Here is a 26927-nt window from a genome sequence, read left to right on the forward strand (position 1 = left end):
AACAGTCTGGGCTTAAAGCCAACGTGAGTCTGACGTTGATGGGATGACATTTTAGCACTAATCTTTCAAAGAAACCCCACAGAATTCCCCAAAAACATCAATGGCACATTACATATCTCAGTGTATGGCAATATAGACTGGATGTCGGTGTGTTATTCGACTCAAAAAGGTAAAGATAGGTATTCCAGGAATTGCCTCTTAACTGGTGAAGATGGAGCATTGGATGAAATCATATGATACAGTACAGATTTCTGCTACTTGAGAAAATCTGCTTTATGCTGATAACAGCTATGTAAATGGCTATACTACCCTTCAACCAGGCATCAGTGGACGCAGCAGTGTTGCAGTGCAGAGGAAAAAGCAAAATAGCTTAATAAGACATTAAACGCCTAATGAGCAGGAGAATTTTTTTTGACATGTAACATTTTTCATTTCATTTCTTTTGCTCTGTCGCCATGAAATTAATCTGCTAATTGTCTTTTTCTCAGGACGCTATGGTGGTTATTCTAAAGAGCCTTGTTCCAGGCTGCCTGTTCAACATCATAGGCTTTGGCTCTACATTCAAGTCACTCTTCACAACAAGCCAGAACTACGAGGAGGTAGAGCTGCTGCATACAGATACCAAAAAACTCTTTTTATTCTGGTAATTGGTCACACTTTTTGTGCATATAAAAAAAACAAAACAAAACCTTATGCCCACAATCTAGGATGCTCTGGCCTTAGCTTGCGAATACGTCCGAAAGATCAGAGCCGACATGGGGGGAACCAACATTCTAGCACCGCTCAACTGGATCCTGAGGCAGCCCATGTTCAGCAGTCACCCACGCCTGCTTTTCTTGCTCACTGATGGGGCCGTCAGCAACACAGGCAAGGTTATCGAGCTGGTCCGCAGCCACGCACGCTATATCAGGCAAGTATTGCTTTGAATGGACTCAAGCTGATAACTGAGTCTCAGTCTGAACCTGCATCGTAGGATAAAGCAAAAAAAAAGAGATCAATATTAAGCAACATTGTTATTGGCATTGTCATTGACTTTTTGCGAGCTGTTATAGCCTCAAAACACATTAACAAAGTGACCTGCTTGAGAGGGAATTTTATTATCTGCAAGCATTGTTATTCATACTGCACACTGACATCGATATTTATCTGAGTTAGCTGTTATGTTTGAGTGCAAGCCTATTATTAGACTCCACTGTAGATAGAGCCAAATGTTTATCATGTCAAACTTGTGATAATATATACATTTGGGTGCTTCTATGAAACTGGTCCCTAAAAACAGGGCATGGGGGCTAAAAATTCAAACCAGATGTAGACTAATGTTATGAAGCATGTTTGGAAGCACTTTGGGTCTATTTTAAAAATAAATATTTACTGAGATAAAAGAGAAACTATTTTTCAGATAAAACACATTTGGATATTTTTTGATATTTTTTATACAAAAATCTGCGTGTAACACGGTAAAAAGGACTACTATTGATTTGAATATCTTTTTATTCTCTCACAGGTACATTTTGGGAATTGAACTAATTATGCAAGGCAGAGTGTTTCACAAAAATGACGGCTTTTGTCAAATCCCTCATGATTTATTTGTATTTAAATGTGCAGGTTCTGTAATGTAATGCGAGTGGACGTGATGGGTTACACGCGAAACCTGGAATGAGACTGAGATTCATGGTAAAACCTGCATGTCTGGATTAGAAAAATCACTAGGATCATTAAATTGAACACAGTGTCTTTATTTATAGCGGAATATATGACCATTTCAAGCCATGTGGTCCAGATCAAATGCACTGACACCTATAGGTAGCTTTTCATGTCCCAATTTTGGTCCTATTTTTGGCCCCAATATTTATTAAAAATTCATAAATTTTTGGATGGCTCAGAGGGAAAGTATAATTTTTTTTCCCATTTATCTGAGGTCATCATTAGGTACATCCTTTGGGGAAATATGACTACATTTCTGTTTTATTATTGGGACTAAAAAGCAGACAAAGTGTCAGGTACCAAAAATGAACCCAGTTTCATAGAAGCACCCATTTGTAATAAAATCATAACCAAAACTGATATGCACCATGTCTTAATACATCACTACAAATTCTATGCATGCTTGATTAAGAGAAAATTGGAAGAAACCACTGTTGTAAAACCACATTAAAGGCAGAAGTATGATCCCTGTAGGACGTGTATGCCAGCTGTCAACTGAGAGCGAGCGCCAGTGGCACAACAGATCTGCAGTAAACAGGCAAATCATTCCATTTTGCATGTTACATCCGAGTCTCACGCTGGTTACTTTGGAAATAATTGACTCTTGTCTTCCCCCCTTTAACGGATGACTGCCTTCAGATGATTACATTTAGGTACACAGTGCTTGGCTAATTCTTCAACACATGCTCGGTCATTATCACACTATACTTAGACATGAGCCAGACGATCAAGCAAAGACAAGTACCTGTGCGGAAAATCAGTGTTAGGTTTTTAACTACATGAAAGGTGGCGGCGGTGTTTATATTGTGCAGCCCTGTTGTGGTAGATGAGGTGAAGTTAGTCATCTTATCCCTCAGCTGGAAGTCAAATTCAGTCGCTGAACTTCTTACTGGAGAAAATGAAACGGCAAGAATATCTCAGTTCTCTATAATGAAAGACAAATTGATCGTTTATATTAGTTGCACTTTTTCATTTGTATAGTAACTCCAGGGCTTCGCTTTGGATCTGGACCCTTAGGAGACCCCTGTTACCATTCACATATATCTTGAACCTGCAGTGTTTAATGTGTTTGTGCAGATGTTTCACATTTGGCATAGGACAGAATGCTTGCAGGAGGCTGGTGCAGGGACTGGCGACAGTTTCCAGAGGAACAGCAGAGTTCTTGGCTGATGGAGAGCGACTGCAACCTAAGGTACTCATTTTCAGCATTGTGTATCACTCTTAAATGCAGCCAGCTATTCTGAGGGTCACTGGAGAGCCATTATGCAGTGGTTTCAAAGCACTGAGTGTCTGCCACCAATTCCAATTAGGAAATCATATCTCAGAGACGCCAGTTACTTTATGTACCGGTCAGGGAAAAGCTGTATATTTTATCTGAAAGGCTATATTCACTTGGTTATTTTTTTTTTTCACTCCACAGATGATTAAGTCCCTGAAGAAAACCACATCTCCTGTACTCAGTGACATTTCAATTGAATGGCTCTTTCCTGAGACCAAGGAAGTGCTGCTTTCCCCTGTAGGCAGCACCTTCCTGTTTCCAGGAGACAGTCTCATTGGCTACTGTGTGGTTTGTGACACCACGCGCTACCATGCTAACCCAAAATCTGTAAGTGTTCTCGCATCCTTCTCAAAAGTTACATAATGTGCAAGAACTTTGAATATTATTTTCTGAAAAGCCTCCTGAAGATTGAAAAAACACCGGCCTTTGAGTAAACCACACATAGTCGTTGATGCTCATTTGATTTTTTTTTCTGAAGTCTGTATTTTGAATGCTTCGAAAGGTGCACAATTAATTCGAAGCAGATAAATAGTGGTGAAGGTAACAGTAAAAATAGTATCTTAAGTGTTGAAGGCTTCGCAACAAAGCACTGTCTCATCAACTTAAAATCCAAACAGGATAAGAGGAGGCGATACAGCATGATGCGCTCCACTGAGTCAGCCAGTTCAGTGTTTTACCACTCTCAAGAAGAAGACCCACTGAAGACGGGTGTTGACAGTCAAGGGTCCTACAGGGAAGCACCCTCAGGGGCTCTTTATGACTCCTACCAGGACTCAGTAACAGAGAACAGCCCTGTCTCCTCTGAACGTGACCCCACAGGTAGGAAAAATTCATAACATATCAAAAGTTGCATTATTTTCCACAATTTGAGATCTGTTTTTTTTGTTTTTTGCTTCTTTTTATTGGGGTTTTTCAGATACAAGTACATTTCAAGCAAGGTAAAATGAGATGCATATATAATATACTGTAAGTTCCTGAAAAGGGGAATGGAAGATGAGTGAATAAATAAATACGCACATAACATACGCACCAAACCAAACAAAACACAGTAACAGCAGCTCTTTGGGTTTTTTTGGGTTTTTTTGGGGGGGTTTCTTTACTTATTTATGATGAGTTATTTTTAATATAATAGTCAATGAATGGTTGCCATGTTGAATAAAATATGGTTACTTTGTCTTTTAGGGAGTATCGTATTTTTCTAGCTGCAAGTGCCCCATAACATCATTGAGTAAAGCTTGATGAGCTGGAGGGTTTTTATGTTTCCAGTTGAGCAAAATTAACCTCCTTGCCAACAGTATCACAAAACATATCAAGTTCTTCAAGTTCTAATGGTTCCTTGACAGCTGCAGATCCAACCCCAAATATGGCAAGGATTGGGTCTGGTGTTAGGGGTTTCTTGATAATCTCAGATAATATTTGGAATATCGTAGCCCAGTATGTAGTGATGTTTGGGTCAGGACCAAAGAAGCTGGAGCCTGACCACAACAGTCATAGGATGGGCTCATAGCAGGAAACATTTTGGAGAGTTTCAGTTTTGATAGAGAAAGCCGGTGTAAAACTTTGAACTGAGATATGTTTTTTGTTATATAAAAACCTACATCTTCAGGGCTGGACAGTAAGATGTCACCAAGAAGGCGCGCATACAGCACCAACCAGATTGTAGACTACAACCCAGCAAAGAAGATCTACACTCCCAGTGACCCGAGCTCTGTGGCGGCAAAAAATCCTCTAAGAAGAGCAAAAGTGCAGGAGCTAATAGGCCAGATGAGCCCAGAGCATGAGACACAGTGGAAGAACGACTACCAGGTACGAACTCACACTGGGAAGTAGAGCCCGACAATTAATCGGGCCGATTATAGCGTATCACTGATTAATCAACATCAGCCAATATGTAACTGATTTATTAACTTTTTTGCTGCGGAGATTCTGTCACTCACAACTCCTGTGTATGTGTGTGTGTGTGTGCGTGTGTGTGTGTGTGTGCTGCCCGGAGAGTTAGAGGAATGGTAAAGCGTCTCAGTTTTACTAATCGCTTTTCCATTGGACATCTGTGCAAAACTTTATCGATATTTACTAAATGTTGGAAAAACAGAAGTGAATAATGTCAGTTTTTCCAGTAAATCACAAATGCGATGATTTGTATATTTATTATCGCGAGATGACACGAGAAGTCATTCCATAAACATGGCAACGAATATAAATATGGGGTTGATTTACTGATATATTCATTATTATTATTATTATTATTATTATTATTATTATTATTATTATTATTATTATTATTATTATTATTATTATTTTGAATCTCGTACTAAATTTAAAAAATGATTGGGTTTCCTGGTGTGTCCACACATACCACGGCATGTTTCTTCTTCGCTTGTTGTAACGTACGTCAGCATCTGTTTTTTTAATTCACCTGACTCTAGTTGCGAAAAAAGGTCTTTCCATTGCAATTTTGCATGATATACCATTTGTGCTACGCCCAAAAAACCACCTCTTGCCAGCGCAAAAACTTTTAATCGAAAAATTTGTCTTTTGGCGAAATTGTCGTTTTTCCATCAGGTAAATTTTTATGCGCAAGTTATATTTGCGCAATTTGAGGGTCAATGGAAAAGGGACTACTGTCACTTCCACTCGGACAGTCACACTATCACCCCCAAACACAAAGTTTGTAAATTATCTTTGTGAGATAAACAAAGATTTATGCAACTGTTAATCCACCTGTCCACAGTTATCTAATATAAGACTATTATATCCTGTGTAGATCAATGTTCCTTTTTCATATATCGGCCAATATCGGTTATCGGCCGATATCCAATATTGGCATAATATAATCGGCATCGGCCCCAAAAATCCCATATCGCTCAGGCTCTACTGTGAAGAATACCAGCCACTTGTTAGCTTGTCTGAGTGTGTGTGCTGATCTAGTTTTTAAAGTGGGTCACCAATCATTTGTAGCTCAGTGTCATTTTGTTGTATCATACATTGTCCCCAAACTGATATGTCCTCAATAATACACGGTCTGAAAAAGACCGTGTATTATTGGATTGAGGATTGTTTTTCTGCCTAGTTTACTCAGTTCTGGTTCTAGTTATTGTTACCGTTACAATTATTACCATGGTTGTTATTGTTCCTATTGTTGATATGTTCTCGTGAGGGTCTTCGCCACCTTCTTCTACCTTTTCTCTCCTCTTCTCTCTTCCCCTTTTCTTCTCCTTCCCCCTGTTCCTTTATGTCAGGTCCGACATCAAAATGTGGTTCAACAAAACTCAAAATATAGACAGTAGAATATCAAGGGCAGCCTCATATACTTTACTTTACTTTAAATTTCTCTTTCTCTTGGCAAAGCAAATTTGTTCAGCACAAAAAGGCAGTCAGACCACCATTCTGCTGTTATGATGCTGGACAAAATGAGTAAAAAAAAAAAAAAACATTAATAATACACAGTCTATTTAACAAAACACCTGCAGATTAAACTAAATCTGTGATGGTGATGAAAGCAGGAGCATCATTATATTGATCATAGTTTATTGTAATTTTTAAATAGTGATTACATGGAAAAAAAAAACTGTGTTGACAAATTAATAGTCGTCTGACCCTTGTCTGAACTGGAATATAATCAAAGAACAGAAAAGACTAATGTGCTCTCCTCGGTAATGAGGGTCCAAATTTATGAATGGTAATTAGGTTTGAATATTGCTCAGGGAACATCTGAGTATGGCTAAACAGAATTTGTGAAGCTGTAAAGAAATCATATCTCTCTTAATAAATTCATCAGGGAATCCAATTAACCTCTGTAATTAATCTAGTGTAACTCTAATTAGAATGAATCACTAGTACTTCTAGCTTTATTTAGAATGTAACACACAACAAATGTACAAGTAAAACTATGCACGACAGAAGGGAAGTTGAAAAAAGCTGAAAGTAATGCGTATTTTACAAATTTAAATCTTATATAAATGAACTGAAATTTTTTTTAAGAGTTCTCAACCAGAATTTATTTTGTCCATCAGTTTTCTAATGCAAAATGTCATTTTAATACATATTTAATGAGTTTTTCAATGAATGAGCACATCAAAAATGGCCAGATGTTTACTAGATGAGATTTGATACTTTATTAAAAACTGTGAAAGTAATATGAATAAATAAAATGGAAAAAGGCAATCTTGTACCCTCTTTTTGTTTGCAGCCACAGCTGGCGAGCCTGTGTGCCACATCTTCCAGAGGGCGTTCTGCCAGCTGTCACCGGCCAGTCCCTCATCAGGAGATGCTTTTGCAGCAGGAGGCCGATGCAGAATTTCATTCCCATCCTCAGCCCCAAGACGCTCCTGTGCCCAGTCAGCAGCCGGCAGCTCCCAACGCTGCAGGGGAAGACGGATCCAGATCCTCCACCGACAGCCCATCTGTCAGCAGCATCGGAGACACAGGTTCGACCACAAGTGCAGGCATTTTTGGTTTTGTGAAAAATGCAGAAAGGGAATGTGCTTTTTCAGCCTTTGAGTCTTATTTAACATAACCTCAAATTTCAATATATCGTCACCTTCTTAACCCATAAAGACCCAAACATCCAATGGCAACCAAAATCATCTACTGATTTAGACTGTTTAATACCTGTTGATCCACTAATCCTATCAATACATGTAAAATGCAGTTTGTCATCTTTTCATGGTCATCAGTTATGACCCATTTGGGCGTTCAGAGGTTCCGTAGTTACCATGGAAACACCATCATCTTCTGCAACATTGATTCACCAGTAAAACCCATGGAGTTGGATCAATGACAGTGGATGGAGGCACCTGGTTTATGTTCAGTTAATGATAGATTTTACTGAAAAAGTAGCTCTTTTTCCTCCATTTTTGTTTTTTTGATATAACAACATTAAACTTTAATTTGAGCTTTTATGGACATCAATTATAATCTGTTAATGAAATATAGGAAAATACATGATTTTCACTTAAGAATTCAAAATATTGACCATAATATTGAAATAAATGATGATAAATCACTTAAGAAAAGTTGAAAATTTAAAAAAAAAAAATCATTTGGAAACTCACACAAAAGTAGCATTGGGTCTTTACTGGGTTAAAATGACTTTATGCCTAAATCATCAAATACTCAATTTCTGGTTAAGTTTTTTGTGTTTCCTGAAAAATTTGAAAAAAAAAAAAGAATGAGAGGTGATTATTTTAGGAGGGTGACGATATGTAAATCTGCTTTGACACTAACAATTAGAATTCAATCAATAAATAAACAGCCTTTGATTTCAAGCTTCAGTGCAATGGATTAATTCAGTCTGAGGATTCAGTCCCTTAACTCATAAAGACACAAACATCCACCGGCAACCAAAACCATCTACTGATGTAAACTGTTTAATATCTGTTGATCCACTAATTCAATCAATATATGTAATAATTGGTGTAAAACACAGTTTGTCATCTTTTCAAGGTCACCAGATATGACCCATTTGGATGTTCAGAGGCTCTGTAGTGAACTTGGAAACACCATCATCTTCTACAACATTGTTTCACCAGAAAAACCCGTGGAGTTGGATCAATGACAGTGGATGGAGACACTTTATTTATGTTTATGTTTATGCATTTGGAGATGCTTTTTTCCAAAGCGACTTACAGGGGAAAACCAATCAAATCACTCAATCAATAAAATTTTATTTATATAGCTCCAGATCACAACAAAAAAGTTATCTCATGACACTTTATATATAGAGTTGGTCAAAACCAGACTCTAAGCCAATTTACAGAAACCCAACAGAATCCTCCAGGAGCAAACACTTGTGACTGGTGACAGTGGCGAGGAAAAACTTCCCTTTAACAGCAGAAACCTCGACCAGACCCAGACTCCTGGAGGATGGCCATCTGACTTGACCAGTTGGGGTTAAAGAGAGAGAGTAAAGAAAGAGAAAAAGAGAGAGCGATAGAGATAGAGACTGGGGGAGAGGGGGAGTAGGGGGAGACACATGGAGGCAGTTGTGGTTAAGTGAATGATGATGATGAAGGCAGGAGAGAGGCAGGACCACCGCAGCAGGTTCAGAGATAATCCTGGGAAAATCTGTGATAATCCTGGGAAAAACCTTATTAAAATATTTAAAATGGAATGTCTGACAGTGCTAGGACAGGAGGTGCTCTCGGAAGAGCTGGGTCTTCAGGAGCTTCTTGAAGATAGGCAGGGACGCCTCTGTTCTCATAGTGCTCGGTAGAACGTTCCACCAACGTGGAACGACCCATGAAAACCCACGACCCATGAATTTATGTGCAGTTATTTATATATTTGCTGAAAAAGTCACTTTTCCTTCAGTTTTGTATGTGTCTGATATGCTAACCCTCAACTTTAATCTATACTTTAATGGACAGCTACATGATTGGTGAATTAAATATAGGAACATACATGATTTTTGAAAGACAAATTCAAAATACAGAGGATAATAGTATAATAAGTGGTGATAAATCACTTGAGAAAGGCTCAGTACAGAGAAGAATTCATTTGAGAACTGCCACCGAAGTAGCACTAGGTCTTCATGGGTTAAACGCATACCTGAAATTACTGGCATCCTAAGGGAGGAAGGTTTGCCAATTCTAAACTGAAAGACAAGACAAAAAAATGTGGTTGAGAAACCTGAGCAGCAGTATTGACAAGAGCAGCTAAATGTCCATTCAAGCAGGTCAAACACACAGAGCGTTGCTGCAGTAGGTGAGAACATTTGAATATCAAAAATTCAGTTGTAATATATTCAGGAGATAGAAATATGGGCTTTTTTAGTTGCATTGTTATTGAATTCTGTTTTTTTCTTATATTAATAACAGAGCTAAAAACAAATTTGACTTGTTTTCTGCTTCGTGAATTAAAGCAGCAGCAGTAGCAGTAACAGTAATTATCTTATTCATCAGTGAAGTTCACAGGGGTTTTCTCATCTTTTAAGTACCAGTTCAAAGTTTAAATAGAATGTACTTGACTGAAGATGAAGTGAAATTCCCTTTGAGATGCTACTTTTAAGCTCCTGTTTTTTAAACACTCACAGACATGGAAGGCTGTTACATTTTTGACACTTACCTGTAATAATTTGTTGAGGCAGTTTTATTATATCTGGTAGATATTCTGATATTACCTGCATGAAAGGCTGACCTTGTGACAAATATTGTTGGTGATGATTAATTTATGTACCCGTTTGTCTTTCTCTGCCATCTATAAAAGAAGCAAGTGTGTGTACGATTTATGTCTGTATCACTCTGTGCTTCACACATGCACGGTCATGAAAAAAAAAAAAAAAACGTCTTCTTCTTCTGTGATTCAGATGGATACGGGCACCAGTTATGTCAGGCGGAAACACCACAGGAGTGCCAAACGTCAGAGCTGGGTGCCATCAACCAGCACAAAGGTGACTGCAAGGCTGTGGTGTCTGGACTGTTGTGTGGGAAATCAGTGAAGTGGGAGGTGGTGTTTGATATCGAGCCCTACCTGAACGGACGGGAACGTGAGGAGAAGGTTCACGAGGAGCTGTGGAACGAGACCTTCCATCACCTGGCCGGACGGTCTATTATAAACGACTTTGAGCACATGGGGGATAAGGAGTGTGAGATTGAGCATGGTGAGCACTGATGAGTTTCCATTGAATAAATTACTATTGAAAGCATGTATGTATATTATTACACAACCAGTCAAAAATTTGGACTCACCTGGTTTATCTTTATTTTCATGACTATTTACATTGTACAGGGTGGGGAAGCAAAATTTACAATGAACATTTCGTTGTTTTTTCTCAGCAGGCACTACGTCAATTGTTTTGAAACCAAACATATATTGATGTCATAATCATACCTAACACTATTATCCATACCTTTTCAGAAACTTTTGCCCATATGAGTAATCAGGAAAGCAAACGTCAAAGAGTGTGTGATTTGCTGAATGCACTCGTCACACCAAAGGAGATTTTGCGATAAATCTGTCATTTCTGCGGTTCACAACAGCATCGACTGTGAAGATCTTTTCATCTGAAAAGATCGTTACAATGGAGGACTTTTTCTTGAACCATGTAATAATTTTCTTGCACCTTTCCAATCTCTTTTCCTTCATAGCTGTTGTCAACAAGTGTTTTGGTGTTCGTGTGTAGGATTTTAACTTCAAATCATATTTTACTGCATTTCTAACGGTCTTGTTGTCTACCTCAAGCTCAATTGCCATTTTTCTCATGGATTTGGTTGGATCCTTTAGGATTTTGGATTTGAGAGCTTTAATAAAAGCTTTGGTACATTTTTTGTTGCTTCCTCCACTTCCAGACTTTCTCGTAATAGTTTTGCTCATAGTCATTCTCTTCTTTCCATTATAAACAGTCTTTATGGACACTCCAGCTATTTTTGAAATCTCCTTTGGTGTGACGAGTGCATTCAGCAAATCACACACTCTTTGACGTTTGCTTTCCTGATTACTCATATGGGCAAAAGTTTCTGAAAAGGTATGGATAATAGTGTTAGGTATGATTATGACATCAATATATGTTTGGTTTCAAAACAATTGATGTAGGGCCTGCTGAGAAAAAACGACATGTTCATTGTAAATTTTGCTTCCCCACCCTGTAGATTCTCACTGAGGGCATCAAAACTATGGAATTAGAAAAGCATTCGGAGAGCACAGACCTCCTCCAAGGCAGATCAGTCTCTCACGCCCCCCCCCCCCCCCCCCCCAATTACCATCAAAATCATTTGTTCCTTGTGTCAGTATCAACATTTCCTAAAAATTCCAGCAAAATCCTTACATAACTTTTTGAGTTATCTTGCTAACAGACATACAAACAAACAACCCCCCCCCCCCGATCACCACCAAAATGTAATCATTTGTTCCTTGTGCCAGTATCAACAATTCCTGAAAATTTTATCCAAATCCATCCATAACTTTTTGAGTTATCTTGCTAACAGACAGACAAACAGACAACAGGTACTAAAATAAAATAATGAGAAAAGCACTCGGAGAGTGCAGAGATCCGCCAAGGCAGATCAGTGCCCCCCCTCCCCATCATCACCAAAATTTAATCATTTGTTCATTATGCCAGTATCAACATTTCCTGAAATTTTCGTCCAAATCCGCCCGTTTGAGTTATCTTGCACATGGACAAGACAGACAAATCAACACCAGCAAAAACATAACCACCTTGGCGGAGATAATAAATAAATTGTCCAAACAAATGTACCTTTAGTTACACCAGACTTTAAAATAAACAAAAAATTGAGGAAAACAAGGGTGGTCTAATAATTTTTTCCGTAACTGTATGTTTGACAGCCCTGGTCTAGAGCCTGACACCAAATAAAACAATAACAAAACTAGAAAAACACTTGGAGTGCGCAGACCTCCGCCAAGGCTGATCAACCCCCCCCCCCCCCCCCCCCCCCCCTCACCGCAATCATCACCAAAATATAATAATTTGTTTGTTGTGCCAGTATCAACATTTCCTGAAATTTTCCTCAACCCCCCCCCGGGTTTTTCTTTATTTTCATATTTATTTACATTGTAGATTCTCACTGAAGGCATCAAAACTATGAATGAACACATATGGAACTAGAAAAGCACTTAGAGAGCGCAGACCTCCGCCAAGGCAGATCAGCAGCCCCCCCCCCCCATCATTTGTTCCTTGTGCCATTATCAACATTTCCTGAAAATTTCATCCAAATCCATTCATAACTTTTTGAGTTATCTTGCAAACAGACAAACCCTGATGAAAACATAACCTCCGCTGTTACACTTGGCAGAGGTAATTATGTAGTTAAAAAAAGTGTGACATAATTCAAAGCATGTTTTCTATTTTAGATTCTTCAAAATAGCCCATTTTTGCTTTTATTACTGCTTTGCACATTCTTGACATTCTCTCGATGAGCTTCATGACTTAGTCACCTGACATGGTTTCCAACAGTCTTAAAGGAGTTCCTAGTGATGCTAAGCACTTGTTAGCCATCTGTGGTCCATCTCATGCTATTTAAATGAGAAGGTGAGTCCAAACTTTTGACTGGGAGTGTATGTATGTCTGTGATGTAATATTTTGTCATTCTAAGTTGGGTAATAAATCGATAATTCACAGGTTCTGGGAGGAGGTACCAGATATATGCTGTTCACACTAGTAAAGCCTGCAATATACTCAGCAAATACACAGCGTTTGTTCCCATCGACCTGGACACTAATGAGTATTTGCACACATGTATTGAATACATCAACACTGGTAAGTCATACAGATTTAATGTGAAGAAGTCCTATTATCTGACAAGAGCAAAGCAGTTGTACTCTAAAGAATATGCAGTGAGACTACAGGTCAGATTGAAAACGTTGCTGTGATGTACTTACAGTGTTTTTTATTTATTTATTTATTTATTTATTTATTTGCACATCATGAACAGCAAGAATAAAATAAAAAAACAACAACATTCAAACATGTAACATCATTGTGCAGGAGAGGTTAAAAGCCAAAAAAAGCTTATGTGAATACTTAAACAAATAAATAGAAATAAACAATACACAGGAAAAAAAAAGAGAAAAAAGAATTAAAAATACAATATAACTGAAATAATGAACTAAAGTAAAAACAATAAAAATGCTAATCAAATTACAAATCCTCAAATACAAGTCCTCTACAAATCAAATGATGTACAGCCTTATATTTTTTCATGAATTAGAGTCCTTTTCAGATGCTTTTTAAATAATGATAAAAAAGATGTTGATTGAAGTTCAGGTCATAGATTATTCCAAAGATGTGGTCCACGATATTTTACAGAATATTGACTGACAGAAGTTTGACAGTACGGAAGGTAAAATTTGCTTAAATATCGTATAGGATAATTGTGAATAACAGAAGACAGCATAAAGAAGTTGTGGAAAACTTTGGGAAGAACATGAGCTAAGTGAACATATTTGTACATGAAGACACAGGTCTGGTAAATGTTCACATCAAAAACTGAGAGAAGATTGAATTTTTTGAAAAGAGGAGCAGATGAGTGGAGTTTCTTAGAAAAGCTGATCATTGTTAAAAATTTCTCTTGAATTAGGAGAGTCTAATTGATATTGATTGAATCTTATTGTTATAAAATGTTTCTAGGTGAAGGACTGAAGAGAGGCTCCCACTCCAGCTCTCGGTCAGGGAGCAGGAAGAACCGAGGCTACTCCATCGGACTGGGTCGCTCTCAGTCCGGTGGTATGTCTGAGGACGCTGAAGACGGGCTACCACCCAACAGTAAGCTGAATTTTACACATTTATTTCACTTTGCTTGGATCCAAAATATCCCCACAGCCAAAGGAAGTTCAAACTAATAAGTGTGAAATGGAGTAGAAAGAGTAAATAAATAAAACAGGTATAAATGTAGAGATGGATTTTAAAGATGCGGGAGACTTTTGTGACCAATTTTTCATCAGATCTGTCAAACCTCAGTCATATCCTCAGTATCACGAATCTGTAAGTCTTTCTGTGATTCCTCACCTGAATCTCTTGCATAACGGTGAACAATTTCGAAGTGTCATCCACCATAAACAAACCATTTATTTACAAACTGAGCCAGGAGATAACTCAGGCATCTTCGGAATTTTGTCGTGCATTGTGGGAAAGGGAGGTTCGCGCAGCCACCTGATAGCGGCAGCGCGAGCATATGATATTGTATGAATGAAACAAACAACGCGGAAACGGCTGAAACGTGGAAACGGCTGGAGGAATAGGCATAGAGCAGGGGTGTCAAACTCATTTTCTTCCGGGGGCCACATTCAGCCCAATTTAATCTGAAGTGGGCCGGATCAGTAAAATAATAACATGGTAGTCTATAAATAATGACAACTCCAACTTGTTGTAGTGCAAAAAATAACATTCAATTATGCCAATATGTACATTTACAAACTATCCAAACAAAAAGGATGTGAATAACCTGAAAAAAAAAAGAAATTTGTTAAGAAATATAAGTACAATTTCATCAATATTATGCCTCGACTTATCATTTATACTTGTACATTACAGATCAGATCTACAAAGGCACAAAACATTTAGTAACAGGCAGAAAATTGTTGAAATTCCACTTAATTTTCTTTAAACATTTCAGGTTGTTCATATTTGTTCAGGTTATTCACATTTTATTGTTAAAGGATAGTTTGTTCATGTAAACATTTTCATAATTTAATGTTTTTTGCACTAAATCAGATGGAAAAAAAATTGGTGTTGTTATTATTTATAGGTTATTATGATAATATTATTGAGTTTGATGCCCTTACTTGCACTATGCGAATTCATCCCGCGGGCCAGATTGGAACCTTTGGCGGGCCGGTTTTGGCCCCTGGGCCGCATGTTTGACACCTGTGGCATAGAGGGAAGGGCCTGCCGTTTCTGCGTCGTGTCTTTTCCAGCTGCTGTTGTCAGGTGGCTGCGCGAGCCTTCGCTTCCCACAATGCACGTCGCGACAAAATTCCGAAGATGCCCGAGTTACCTCCCAGCACGGTTTGTAAACAAATGGTTTGTTTATGGTGGATGGCACTTCGAAACTGTTCAGCGTAATGCAAGAGATTCAGGTGAGTAATCACAGGAAGACTCACAGATTCAAGATACTTAGGCTATGACTGAGGTTTTACAGATTTGTTTTTGTTCAAAGTGTTTTTATTACATATCTAGTCACAGAAAAGCATAATACAGTCATTGTTTTTTTGTTTTTTAACCCAAACCCATGAACACCCCCACCTTGTTGCACCCCAAAAAAAAAAAAAAAAATTAATAATTGACAATAGTAAATAGATAACTAAATAAATAAGGAACACAGATATTAGTCAGACTTGTATTAATAAGACTACTCTGGAATAAGTGAGGGATCTACCTCTTTTATGTGATTCAGAACAGGTTGCCAGGTACTGAAAAACTTATCGGCGCATCCTTTTATAGAATATCTGATTTTTTCCAATGTTAAGTGATGTAAAAGATCCAGAAACCAAGATTTAAATGTTGGAGATTGTTTATGTTTCCATTTTAGTAGTATTAGTCTACGAGCTAAAAGAGTGGTGAAGGCAATAAGATTTTTAGATTTTGGGTTAAAAGAATGTAAATGTAATGCCAAATATTGCAATTGTTGCCTCAGGTTTAATATGAGACCCTGTTTCATCAGAAAGAAATTTAAATGAGATTTTACAGATTTTATGAAAAATTGGTCACGAAAGTCTTCCGCACCTTTAATTGAAAATACCAGTACAATGGAGAAACTCACTTTTGCATTGAGACTTGAACATGACAAATTTGAGGAATGCTGGAAACCATGGATGGACTTTAGGAACACTCAAAAGTGTCACGTCTCGTCAGGTGTGTTAGTCATGTTAACGTTTAGTATTTCTTGTTTCGTGTCTCGTCTTAGGTTTTCAGTGTTTTGTCCTTGTCTTGCACATCCTGCTTTATTTTCTGCACATCTCTTCCCTCTCGTTTCAGACCCTGACTTCCTCCCTTTGTATGTTTTTCCCACCAGTGTGATTGTTAGCCCCACCCCTGACTGGTGTCACCTGTGTTCTTCTACCTCATGTATAAATAGACCCTGTCTCCCTTGGTCTTGTGCCAGTTTGTCTTGTTCTGTCAGCGTGTTCATGTCAAGTGTCCAAACCAGGTTTTTTCATGTTTGTCAGTTTTGCTTCAGTTTTTCTGTAAGGGTTTTGTTTATCATAGATTCTTTTGAGTAGTATTATATATCCTTCTTGGCAGCGCTTTGTGTTTAATAACTTTTTTAATATTAAAATACTTTTGTTAAAATCTTCAGTTTTTTTGGTGAGTCGTGCATTTGAGTCCACCATTTTGAGTGTCAGGGACGTTACAAAAAGGAATGAATTGTGACACCCACTGTTGTTTAGCCACTATATTACTGTCGTTTGTATTTTTTTTTTTTTTTATTAATGTTTTGGTGTTTAAAAAAACTAAAGGGGGGGATGAAGAAGTGATAACACTGGAGATACACACAGAAAAACAAGTGTACAGATAGATTGTTTTGTTCTTGTTGAAAAGAAAAGAAATATAGAAAAACAGTATTGTAAAATGTTATATGTGCATGTGAATGTAAAACATGTAAATTCTTCATTACAAAATCAAATAAAAACTTGAATTAACCCTGCGTTAGTCTGCTGGGGATTCCAAACATGAGTAGTCCCCTGGGGTATTTACACACCCCAATACAAAAATGTTTGTAGTGTTATTTTTATGTAAAATATAGTCATACTGCTAGTTCAGGATATAGCAAAATCCCTGTTGAATTATTTGAATTGCTTATAGCTGGTTGGTATTGATAAGACATAATACAATAAATAATAATAATAATAATAATAATAATAATAATAATAATAATAATAACAATAATTAGGGATGTCCGATAATATTGGCCCACCGATATTATCGGCCCGATATTGACATAAAAATGTAGTATCGGTGAATATCAGTATTGTTTTTTTTTGCCTATCATTAAAACCGATAAAATAATGCTTTGATTTCACCGGCATTTACCGACACGTAAATGAAGCTTTGTTTGTAGCTGAAAGAAATGTACAGTTTTCAAAACTGTACAGTAGAGTTGCCACACTGTAATAGACTCATGGAGGGAGGGAGAGAAAATACATAAATATGGCATTTTTTCCACAACTTAAGTTGAAGTATGTATTCTTTGCACAGACAGTGTTTACATTTTGAAAGCCTTGTTGCATTTGAGAATGGATCCAATGGGGCATCACAATAAAATTAGGCATGATGTGTTAATTCCATGACAGGAGATATGTGATGTTACCTAAAATTAGTTTAATATCCCACATATATCGGCAGCGATGTCGGTAGATATCGGAATCAGAAATTAAGCGTTGGACAATATCGGCATATCGGTTTTTGGCAAAAAAGCCAATATCGGACATCCCTAATAATAATAATAGTGTGCTTCAACATACTAACTTCAAGTAGCATTTTATACCATATTTATATTACAGAGTAGAGTAGAGCTACCGATACATAATATGTAATTATATCTACATATGAATTGTATGTAATTATATTTAAATCATAAGAAAATACCTGTGTTAGTCTGGTGGGGTGACTGAACACCCCAGAAGGCCAAAGCAACATTTACCTCCAAGGACAACTGAGCCACACTACATGTGAAACACTCTTGTTGAGTTAGAAGAGTACTAGGAGGGAGAAAAAGAAATAAGCTGCCAACTACAAATTACGAGCACTTAAGCAAAATTGGGGTGACAAAACACCCCAAGGTTACAAAAAAAAGAAAAGAAAAGAAAATACCAGTACAATGTAGAAGGAATATTGTGCAGGGTTGAAGATAGGCAAGGTTTCATAAGGATGACATTTCTGCTTTTAAAAGGGACTGATGTATATATTTACATGCATTTACATGTTTTCTTGAAATGAAAACGTCACCAGCAGCGTCAGTGATACAGCGAATATTTAGAAAGCTGCCTGTTTTATATTAAAGATATTCCCACTTCCACAAAAGGGCACAATATTTTAATTTGCTTTCCAGCAGTGGCATAGCAACAGCAGGAGCTAAGACTAGCAACACGCATCTGCTTTGCGCTGTGGGTTTAGAAAAAGAAACGTGGGCAAAGATTTATTGACGTTCTCAACTCTATCTGTTTTTAATTAGAGGAATATAATGGTAGGTTTTGATGCTAGATGTAAGCGTTTGTTATGTGAAGAGGGCGATTTACATTTTCAGTCTTGTAAGTCTTTCCATGTTTTGTCTTAGCTGGAGAGGATGGAGCGTCTCCGTGCAGCACCCCCTCCTCCAGCTGGGAACGATGTAGCTTCACAGAGGGTAAATGCAACACAGGCAGTCAGTGGATTTACGCCAGCTCATGTTTTTACCCCCAGAGACACCTTCAACATAAATTGTGTTGCGGTTTGTTGTCATTTTCTGGGCAACATCCTCTTATTGTTTCAAATGTGAAACGTGAGAGTACTGACATTTTAGTCTCTCTTGTTGAAATGCAGAATTTTATGGCGTCTACTGACAAATCCTATCCATTAAAAATGCACAAACTGAAATCAAATCAAATAAACAGTAACAAATATTTCACCTGAAGAAGAGAGATGACCACGGCGATGCATGTTCTCTCCTCTTAACGCTGCATTTCAGCAAGTCTTTTTTTTTTTTTACTTCCTTATTATGTTAGACTTATGTGAAGAACCAAACAGCAAATTGTCTGAAAATGTCACTGCCTGGCTCCGTACCTCCCTCCCTCATCTAACTTTCTATGTTTGCCTGTGTCTTAGTCTCCCAAAGGAGTCCATCTGTGACCTCTGACCAATCGCAGAAATCAGTGGAGAGCCTTTTCTCTGCCAGGTGGGTGATTGAAAACTGGCTGGCAACAAAAATCTGCTGCTGTAGCCGAGACAAAGCAAACATACGCACTTCTGCATATCTTATTTCTGCCTTACTCTACGTTATTATTATCTCAAGCACAAGTTAATTCGAGTAGCATTTCTGCCTATAAAAACCGTCAGTGTATCTTTTGGTAACTGGATTTTCTTCTCAGAAACAAAAGAAAAAGTAATTGATTGGTTAATTGATTTTCGTTCTAAAATAGAGGAATTAAAATATAATTTCAAGGTAATAATAATAATAATTTCAAATTTCAAATTTTCGTTTTTAGTGTCAAAACAGATAAACCAAATTTTAAAAAATGGATTGATTTTCATTTACTCTTTCTATTTACAAAAAAGAAATGGAAAAACGGACCAAAAATGGCTGTTTTTTTTCATTTTCTGAGACCGGATGTTGTCGTTTTCAAGGAAAGAACGCTAATGCCGAGGTCACAAAGATTATTACAAATGATGGGTTTGTACTAAAATCTGGAGTTCTCAGACATGCTCCCTCCATAAATGTTTACGAACTCCAGATTTTGTACAAACTATAAGATTTATGTTGCATCCTGGGTTAATGATCCTCATTTCAGCTTTTATTACCTCCGCCAAGGAGGTTATGTTTTTGCCAGGGTTTGTTTGTTTGTTTGTCTGTCCGTTAGTGTGCAACATAACTCAAAAAGTTATGGACAGATTTGGATGAAATTTTCAGGGTTTGTTGGAAATGGGATAAGGAAGAAATGATTAAATTTTGGTGGTGATCGGGGGTGGGGGGGCCCACGGGGGGCGCCACTGATCAGCCTTGGCGGAGGCCTCCGCTCTCCGAGTGCTTCTAGTTTTTAATTTTAACAGAAAGAAAAGGGAATTTTTATTAGAAATTTAAAAAATGTAGAATAAAAATGTGTTGCAACAAAAAAAGCTGGTGTTTTTGATATGGTTTTCACTAAATTTTGAGCAGAGCTGAAGTAGTTTAAGAGATTTATACAGAAAAAAGCTGAAAAAATACTGATGATTTTATATATTTTTATGAAAAAACTTTTTGTAAAAAAAAAAAAAAAAAAAAAAGACATAAGATCCAACAGAACAGAAGCATTGTAACAAAACAAAAAAAAGCTTCTGAACAGAGTTTTAGACATGTCAAAGATTATCAGTAATTTATTTATTTCATTGCATTAGTATTTTTTTAATGTGAGATTAAAAATGTGATTTCTACAGAAATCAATTAGGGCCACTGGGGGAAAAAAAATTGAGGTCCAATATACATCTTTTTATTATTCTGAGAAAAAAAGTCAGAATTCTGACTTTTTTGTAAGAATAAAAAATATATATATTGGACCTTCCTTTTTTTTTTTTTTTTTTTACTGATATGCATTAGCGCTCTTTCCTTGAAAATGACAACATGTCTCAGATAATGAAAAAAATAACTGTTTTCGGTCCGTTTTTCCATTTCTGTCAGGTAGTAACTTTCTTTTTTGTTATTAGAAAGAGAAAACAAAAATCAATTGGTTTTTTTAAAATTTGGTTTATCTGTTTTGACCCTGAAAAAGAAAAACACCTTGAAATTCAACTTTTATTCCTCTATTTTAAAGCAAAAATCAATTAACCACTAGTTTTTCTTTTGTCTCTGAAAAGAAAATCCAATTACCAAAAGTTAAACCGACCAAAAATCTTAGTGTGCAGGATTTCTATAGATGGTCCTTGACAGAGACTAATACTGTTATTTACATCCGCCACCTTCCATCTCCTGCTTAGACTGGCCCTCAGCAGGACTCGTCTCCTGACTCGAGCTGCCAAAGGCTTCATGTGTCGATCACACAGCAAGTCTGGCGATTCAATCGGAGAAAGTGACAACGAGAACAAAGACTACATTCCTCTGGTGGGTAGCAGATCTATACCAGTGCACCTGAAGTGGTGTGAATAGTCAAAGTCACACTGAATGCGCTCTGCTGTCAACCTGCTTCTTATTAATGGACCCAAATTTGAAGTGACTGTGGAAACCTGGAGAGACGAATTTGTCACAGTCTATTGAGTCTGTAAAAGTGGAGGTGAACAATAAGCGGCAGCAGTTCTCAGCTGTTGTTAATAGTTGTAAATAGACCATAGAGCTCAGGTGTAGGTCATGTTTACATGTTTTAGCCAGCCCTTGAATCAATACTATTAACTTTCTGTGCATTATTACATCTCTTCCCAATACAATAAAATAACAATACAATAAAAAATGTACGATAGGTCAAATGAAGAGGTAATATATCAGTTACAGATATATAAGGATATTCACTGTGACTGACTTACGGTCAGAGTGAGTAGAATGTCATTTACGCTCTGAATATATGAATAATATGAATTTTATTTGCCTTTAAAACAAAAAACCATATTAACAATTTGCCCTTTCATTTTAAAAGAGCAAATGCTCTTCAGCCTCAACTGATGAGCAGTCAGTGTCGAACAGTTGTGTCCTCAAACTTTCAGGCATAAAGGTCATTTTTGTCTTGCAGAACAGGAATTTTTTTAGCTATACAGTTGTAATTAAAACTATAATATGTAAAATCTCAGCATTAAAATATCAAACTATCCCCAGGTCTATATTTTATCAGAGGTGTCAAGTAACAAAGTATTTGCACTTTCTATTCTGGTTATCTGTACTTTATTGTAGTAATTATTTTTCAGCTGACTTTTTACTTCTACTTCTTACATTTTCACACAATTATCTGTACTTTTTACTCCTTACATTTTGAAAAATAGCCTTGTTCCTCCTATTTCACTTCAGCTTGTTTTTATTCCGGCTTGTCATCGTTCATAAAAAAAAAAACTATCCATATAAATCGTTTCATTGATTGAGTGAATTTGATTGTGATTGGATGAGAAGTATAAACATATACCATTCAACACCCTATTGGTTTGTACGCCATCTATCACACCTGACTTTTTGCTCCATTCCAATACTTCTGTTCAACTAGTCCTCATATCTTCTGCTCCATCAAACAGCTGTTAATGCTCAGTAGTGCACATATATGGTTCTTTCATACATTTGCATTGGACTAAAATGCGCTCATTTTCAATGGGCATATATGAAACAGGTAGACTAGTGCATCCAAATGTTTCAACATTAACATTTTAATGTAACATTATAGTCCTTATGGCCTTTAGAAAAGTGTTTTTGGGGAGGTGGGGTAACTGCACTATAGGCCCCTGTGGTACCACCTAAGCTTTTGTCGTAATGGCATTTTTTCCCCTTACATTTACTTTTATACTTTAAGTAGTTTTGAAACCAGTACTTTTACACTTTTACTTGAATAAAAAGCTTGACCTGATACTTCAACTTCTAGAGAAGTCTGTTTAAACTCTAGTATCTATACTTTTACCTGAGGAATGAATGAGAATACTTTTTTTTATCATTCATTGACTCATAGACTTACATTATATCAAATGCTTCAAGTTTTCAAAGTCAACTTGTAATAACCATCATGTGGTCAGATATCAAATATAATATTTCCATTTTCATGAAAATAACATTTAATTTTGCATACAGTCATTTTATTAGAGAGAAGTGACTGAAACAGTTATATTTCACTGAAGGTAAAGTAAATATAATACACGGCATTATATGTTAATATAACCTCAGACGTGTCAGATTTTCATTGGCACTGAGAGGGAAATAACTCCCATGATGCCATGCTACTTCATCATCCACTTCTTTTACTACTATTTTTATTGAGACGCCCCTAATGGTGAACATTACATCCTTTGGATTTAACCCTTTCATGCATGAATTATGAGAACCTTAGTCAATATTTTTTTCTTGAGTATTTTTATTCCTCTTTAGGCATGAAAAACCAATGCAAATGATTTTTTTTTTTTTATGAACCTATTTTTCGTGGAGTCACAAAAATGTCCACTCAGCTAGACACCATGCATTTAGTTTTTGAAGCAAAGAAACATGTATTTAAAACTCATCATCAGAAAGTGATATACTGTATGAAAACTATGAAATAAAAACCTTTTTAATGCTGCTAATTGCTAAATCGCTAATGTTTTCTCACATTTTATCATACTCTAATATTAGTTATTACTCATTTCATGGAGATAATGTCCTCCTGAGACCCAGGAATTTGACAGTTTTAGCTTTTTTACATTAAAAAATTGTCTTGATTGGAAACTGCATCATGCAACAGTTTTTTCAGATACATTTTTAAAATAATTTTTATTTATTGATTTTATTTTATTGATTTTATTTTTTATGTGATTTTTTTTAATGGAATGTCCTTTGTAACGGATAGCAGTTTTTAAGTAAAACTGTCAAACTTTTGTCCCTTACAGAGGACAAAATGCATTGCTGGGTCTCAGGAGGATATGCAAAAAAAAAACAAAAAAAAAAACTTTTTGTTTCAGAAAACTGTTAATTGCAGTCTGTTAAATCCTCAGCTATACTATGGTTCAGCTCTCCGTTTAAATAGGGTCCTGATCTTACGTGGCTAAGCTGATGTCTTACCCTCACGCAGTAACCTGTAAAGATTCTACTTAGCTGAACAAATTTTGAAACACTCGCCTGTCTTCTAACTACCTTTAATTCCAACCTCTGCCCCGCTAAGTCTGGTACCAGAACTGCCAGGAGAAACCCACTCTGTGGTCGGTAATAATACCAGCCCGGTTGTTTATGGCAGCTGTTTCACATGGATTTAGTGCACTTGTTACAAGTAATAATTTAAAGGCCAGGAATGGAAGGCCCTAGGGACACATTATAAATGGTAGGTGGACAATGGCTAAGATATCTTTAGGACCTTAGATGTTATACACACAATAACCTAACGTTTTACATTCACCAACATAGGGTACCACATTGGGAATAATTCAAGGAGAATTTAGAATTTACTTTTTTATAAATTTATTGTAGCCACTTTTAGCAAAGCAAAGCATATACATAAATCATCAATCAATCAATCAATAATAAATTCATTAAACTGAACTTTTAAAACTATAAATCAATATCCTGATTATTAAACCTAACTGTCCTCCATTTTCCTTACTTCAACACAATCCCTGTTGTAATCCCTCAACCCACAGTTCAGTCTTTTGAGTCCTTTTGAAAATGTCCCAATGGTTGCCTTGCTTGATGTCCTCAATGGAAGTAGAAAGGAAAAATTTATGTTTCCGAATTCATGAAAAAATTTCAAAAGTTCAAATTCAGAAAAAATAACAATTAATATAATTTAGAAGAAGAATAACAATTAGCAACTGATTTACACTAAAACATGTTAGTGCAGATCAGGTTTATCATGAGCAGCAAAGTTCCAATAATTGTATGAACTGCAGCGTTTGGGAGGATGCATAAGCGTCCACTGTGTTGGCTGATATGCAAGTAAAACAACAAAACCCATGAATATATACGAGAACAGCTGTAGAATATCTGTCCACTGTAGTGACCACTATGTATGAAAGGGTTAAATACTGTGAACTATTTGGATAATGATATCTGGATTTGTTGTGAAACTCTTTCCACAGGTGTTGTTGCAGTTGGCTAGTGGTGCATTTCCCCTGGACACGGCTCTGTGTGACGCCATCAATGTGCCCATGGACAAGTTAAAGTGGACGTCCCCTTTCTTCAGCCACCGCACCAGTCTGGGTCACCTGTCTCACTCGAGCAGTCGCCGTGCCGACAGCGCCGATGACGAACGCAGATCGCCGTGTGAGGCAGATTTGTACCACCAGTCAGCAGAGCACAGCAGTAGCAGCCCCTCTCATCTGTCCAAGGGCACCTGGACGGACGTCGGTCCTTCCTCCCAGGCCAGCCCCTCTACCGCTGCCGAGCTCTCTCTGTCCCCTCTCTCTCAGGGGGACAGTGGGCACGGCTCTACCTTGGAAACAGCGTCATCCAATAGCGCGCAAAAGAGGATGCTAGATCCAGAGAGCATGGTGTGGGCTACAGCCGTGGCTCTGGCCTGGCTGGAGCACAGCTCTGCCAGTTATTTCATAGAGTGGGAAATGGTTGCCGCCAAGGCCAGTATGTGGTTGGGCGCCCAGGACATCCCAGAAGGCAAGGACTTGGCCTCTGTCAAAGCTGCTGCCAACCAGCTCTTCATCATCCTCAGACACTGGGATGAAAACCTGCAACTTAACATGCTCTGTTACAACCCCAACAGTGTCTGAGACTTCACACACCACTACAAGTACTTAATCCCATATGATACTATGCTAACTAAGGCTGTACTCTTCTCTGTTCAGCTGTTTGTCCTCTGGAGTCTGACTTTGCTGTTGCAGTGAAAAGTGTATACTCTCTTCTTTTTATGTGTTACTCCTCCAAACATATCACAGGCTGTTCAGAGGCACTATGTGCAAGCTGTTACCTCACTGGTGCCATATACTGTAGCTGGATCCCTGTTAGCAAGGGGTCTAATCAGAATGTATGAAGGGGTGAAAACATCAAATTAGTAGCATGCTGGACCATTGACCATGACCATCTGAAAAAAAGCTCTTATTGTCATCATATTGATGTTATGGGGAGACTGCTGCTGCAAAACATTTTGTTTCAATGACACATACACACACCCTGTTTTTTTAGAAATGCTGTCTTTTCAGCATATCTAATTGACTGCATTGTGGAAAAAAAAAAAAACATCACCTGGCTCTTTTTTATGCTTGTTATCATAACAGCGTTATTATTAATATTAGCCATTTTTGCAGTTTGAAATCATAGCAGATAACAGAAAAATATGCAAAATGCTAAAATGTGTGTTATGATCTGGTACAAAAAAAAAAAAAAAAAACATCAAAAAAAAAAAAAGAAGGCTTAAGTGGGAATCTATGAATGCGTATCCCACTGGCATGGAATTTACCGTTTATTATTTAATGGTACATGCAGTTTTTTTCAATTTTTTTCACTCAGCACATGTATTTGTCTTTGAGTCTGCAGGTTTCAGTCATGCATTAGGATTTCAGAGAGACTAACAGACCCGAGGGCAGCGATCAACAGTTCCTGCTCTGTATATCAGATCAAAGACCTCCGCTAGTTCTGTCATGATCACAGCTCATTTACCGCAAGTGCCTAACTAAGGTTTCAAGTCGGCAGAAAATGTAGCTGTGTTTCAGATGTACTCAACGTGGGTAATACCAGGTTTTTGTTTGTTTTTTTTTCCTCTTCTCTCGCTTTAAACGTCTCTTCATTTCTTTGTGGCAGATTAAAGCATCTTTCACTATCGATTTTTTTTTTTTTTCCACTTTATTGTCCCATTTCAGTGTTGCTTTACTCAGGTATTTATTCCTTTTTTCACTCAGGCTGAGTTCCATAAATCCTCCTGCATGAACATTAAGTCGTTGTGGTGTTAACTGACCGGATTGCCACAGTGGAGCCAGTGGTGCAGTATTTTACTCTGAATTTAGACACAGTAGGTGTTATATAGTACTATTTTTGTGGTGTATTTGCTGTAGTGAGTGCAGCTGTTATTGTAATGACTTGTATTTTTTATGTCATTTGTATAGTGCAGTATCTTTCAACTTGCGGTGTGCCTTTATAAATGATTGTTGACTGTTTGAGGCTGTCGAAAGCTTCTGTAGTGTCTTTATAACTGTCATTGTTATGACCAGCTCTGCAGGTGCATGTAA

At 37.3% G+C, this 26927-nt stretch overlaps 1 protein-coding gene across 1 annotated transcript in view; it reads left to right on the forward strand.

The window, feature by feature from the left end:
- The window catches only part of vwa5b1 (von Willebrand factor A domain containing 5B1), a 35534-nt gene extending 8607 nt beyond the window's left edge, over window positions 1–26927 (forward strand). The window contains exons 9-22 of the mRNA XM_030137896.1: window positions 489–599; window positions 708–910; window positions 2782–2896; window positions 3125–3310; window positions 3601–3802; window positions 4590–4789; window positions 7173–7410; window positions 10290–10583; window positions 13062–13199; window positions 14070–14204; window positions 18715–18783; window positions 19242–19311; window positions 21084–21207; window positions 24831–26927. Coding sequence (XP_029993756.1) covers window positions 489–599; window positions 708–910; window positions 2782–2896; window positions 3125–3310; window positions 3601–3802; window positions 4590–4789; window positions 7173–7410; window positions 10290–10583; window positions 13062–13199; window positions 14070–14204; window positions 18715–18783; window positions 19242–19311; window positions 21084–21207; window positions 24831–25475 — 2730 coding nt within the window. The 3' untranslated portion in view covers window positions 25476–26927. The remainder of the gene's footprint in view (window positions 1–488; window positions 600–707; window positions 911–2781; window positions 2897–3124; window positions 3311–3600; window positions 3803–4589; window positions 4790–7172; window positions 7411–10289; window positions 10584–13061; window positions 13200–14069; window positions 14205–18714; window positions 18784–19241; window positions 19312–21083; window positions 21208–24830) is intronic.

This window comes from Sphaeramia orbicularis, chromosome 7 (assembly GCF_902148855.1).
Source record: "Sphaeramia orbicularis chromosome 7, fSphaOr1.1, whole genome shotgun sequence".
Classification (NCBI taxonomy): Eukaryota; Metazoa; Chordata; class Actinopteri; order Kurtiformes; family Apogonidae; genus Sphaeramia; species Sphaeramia orbicularis.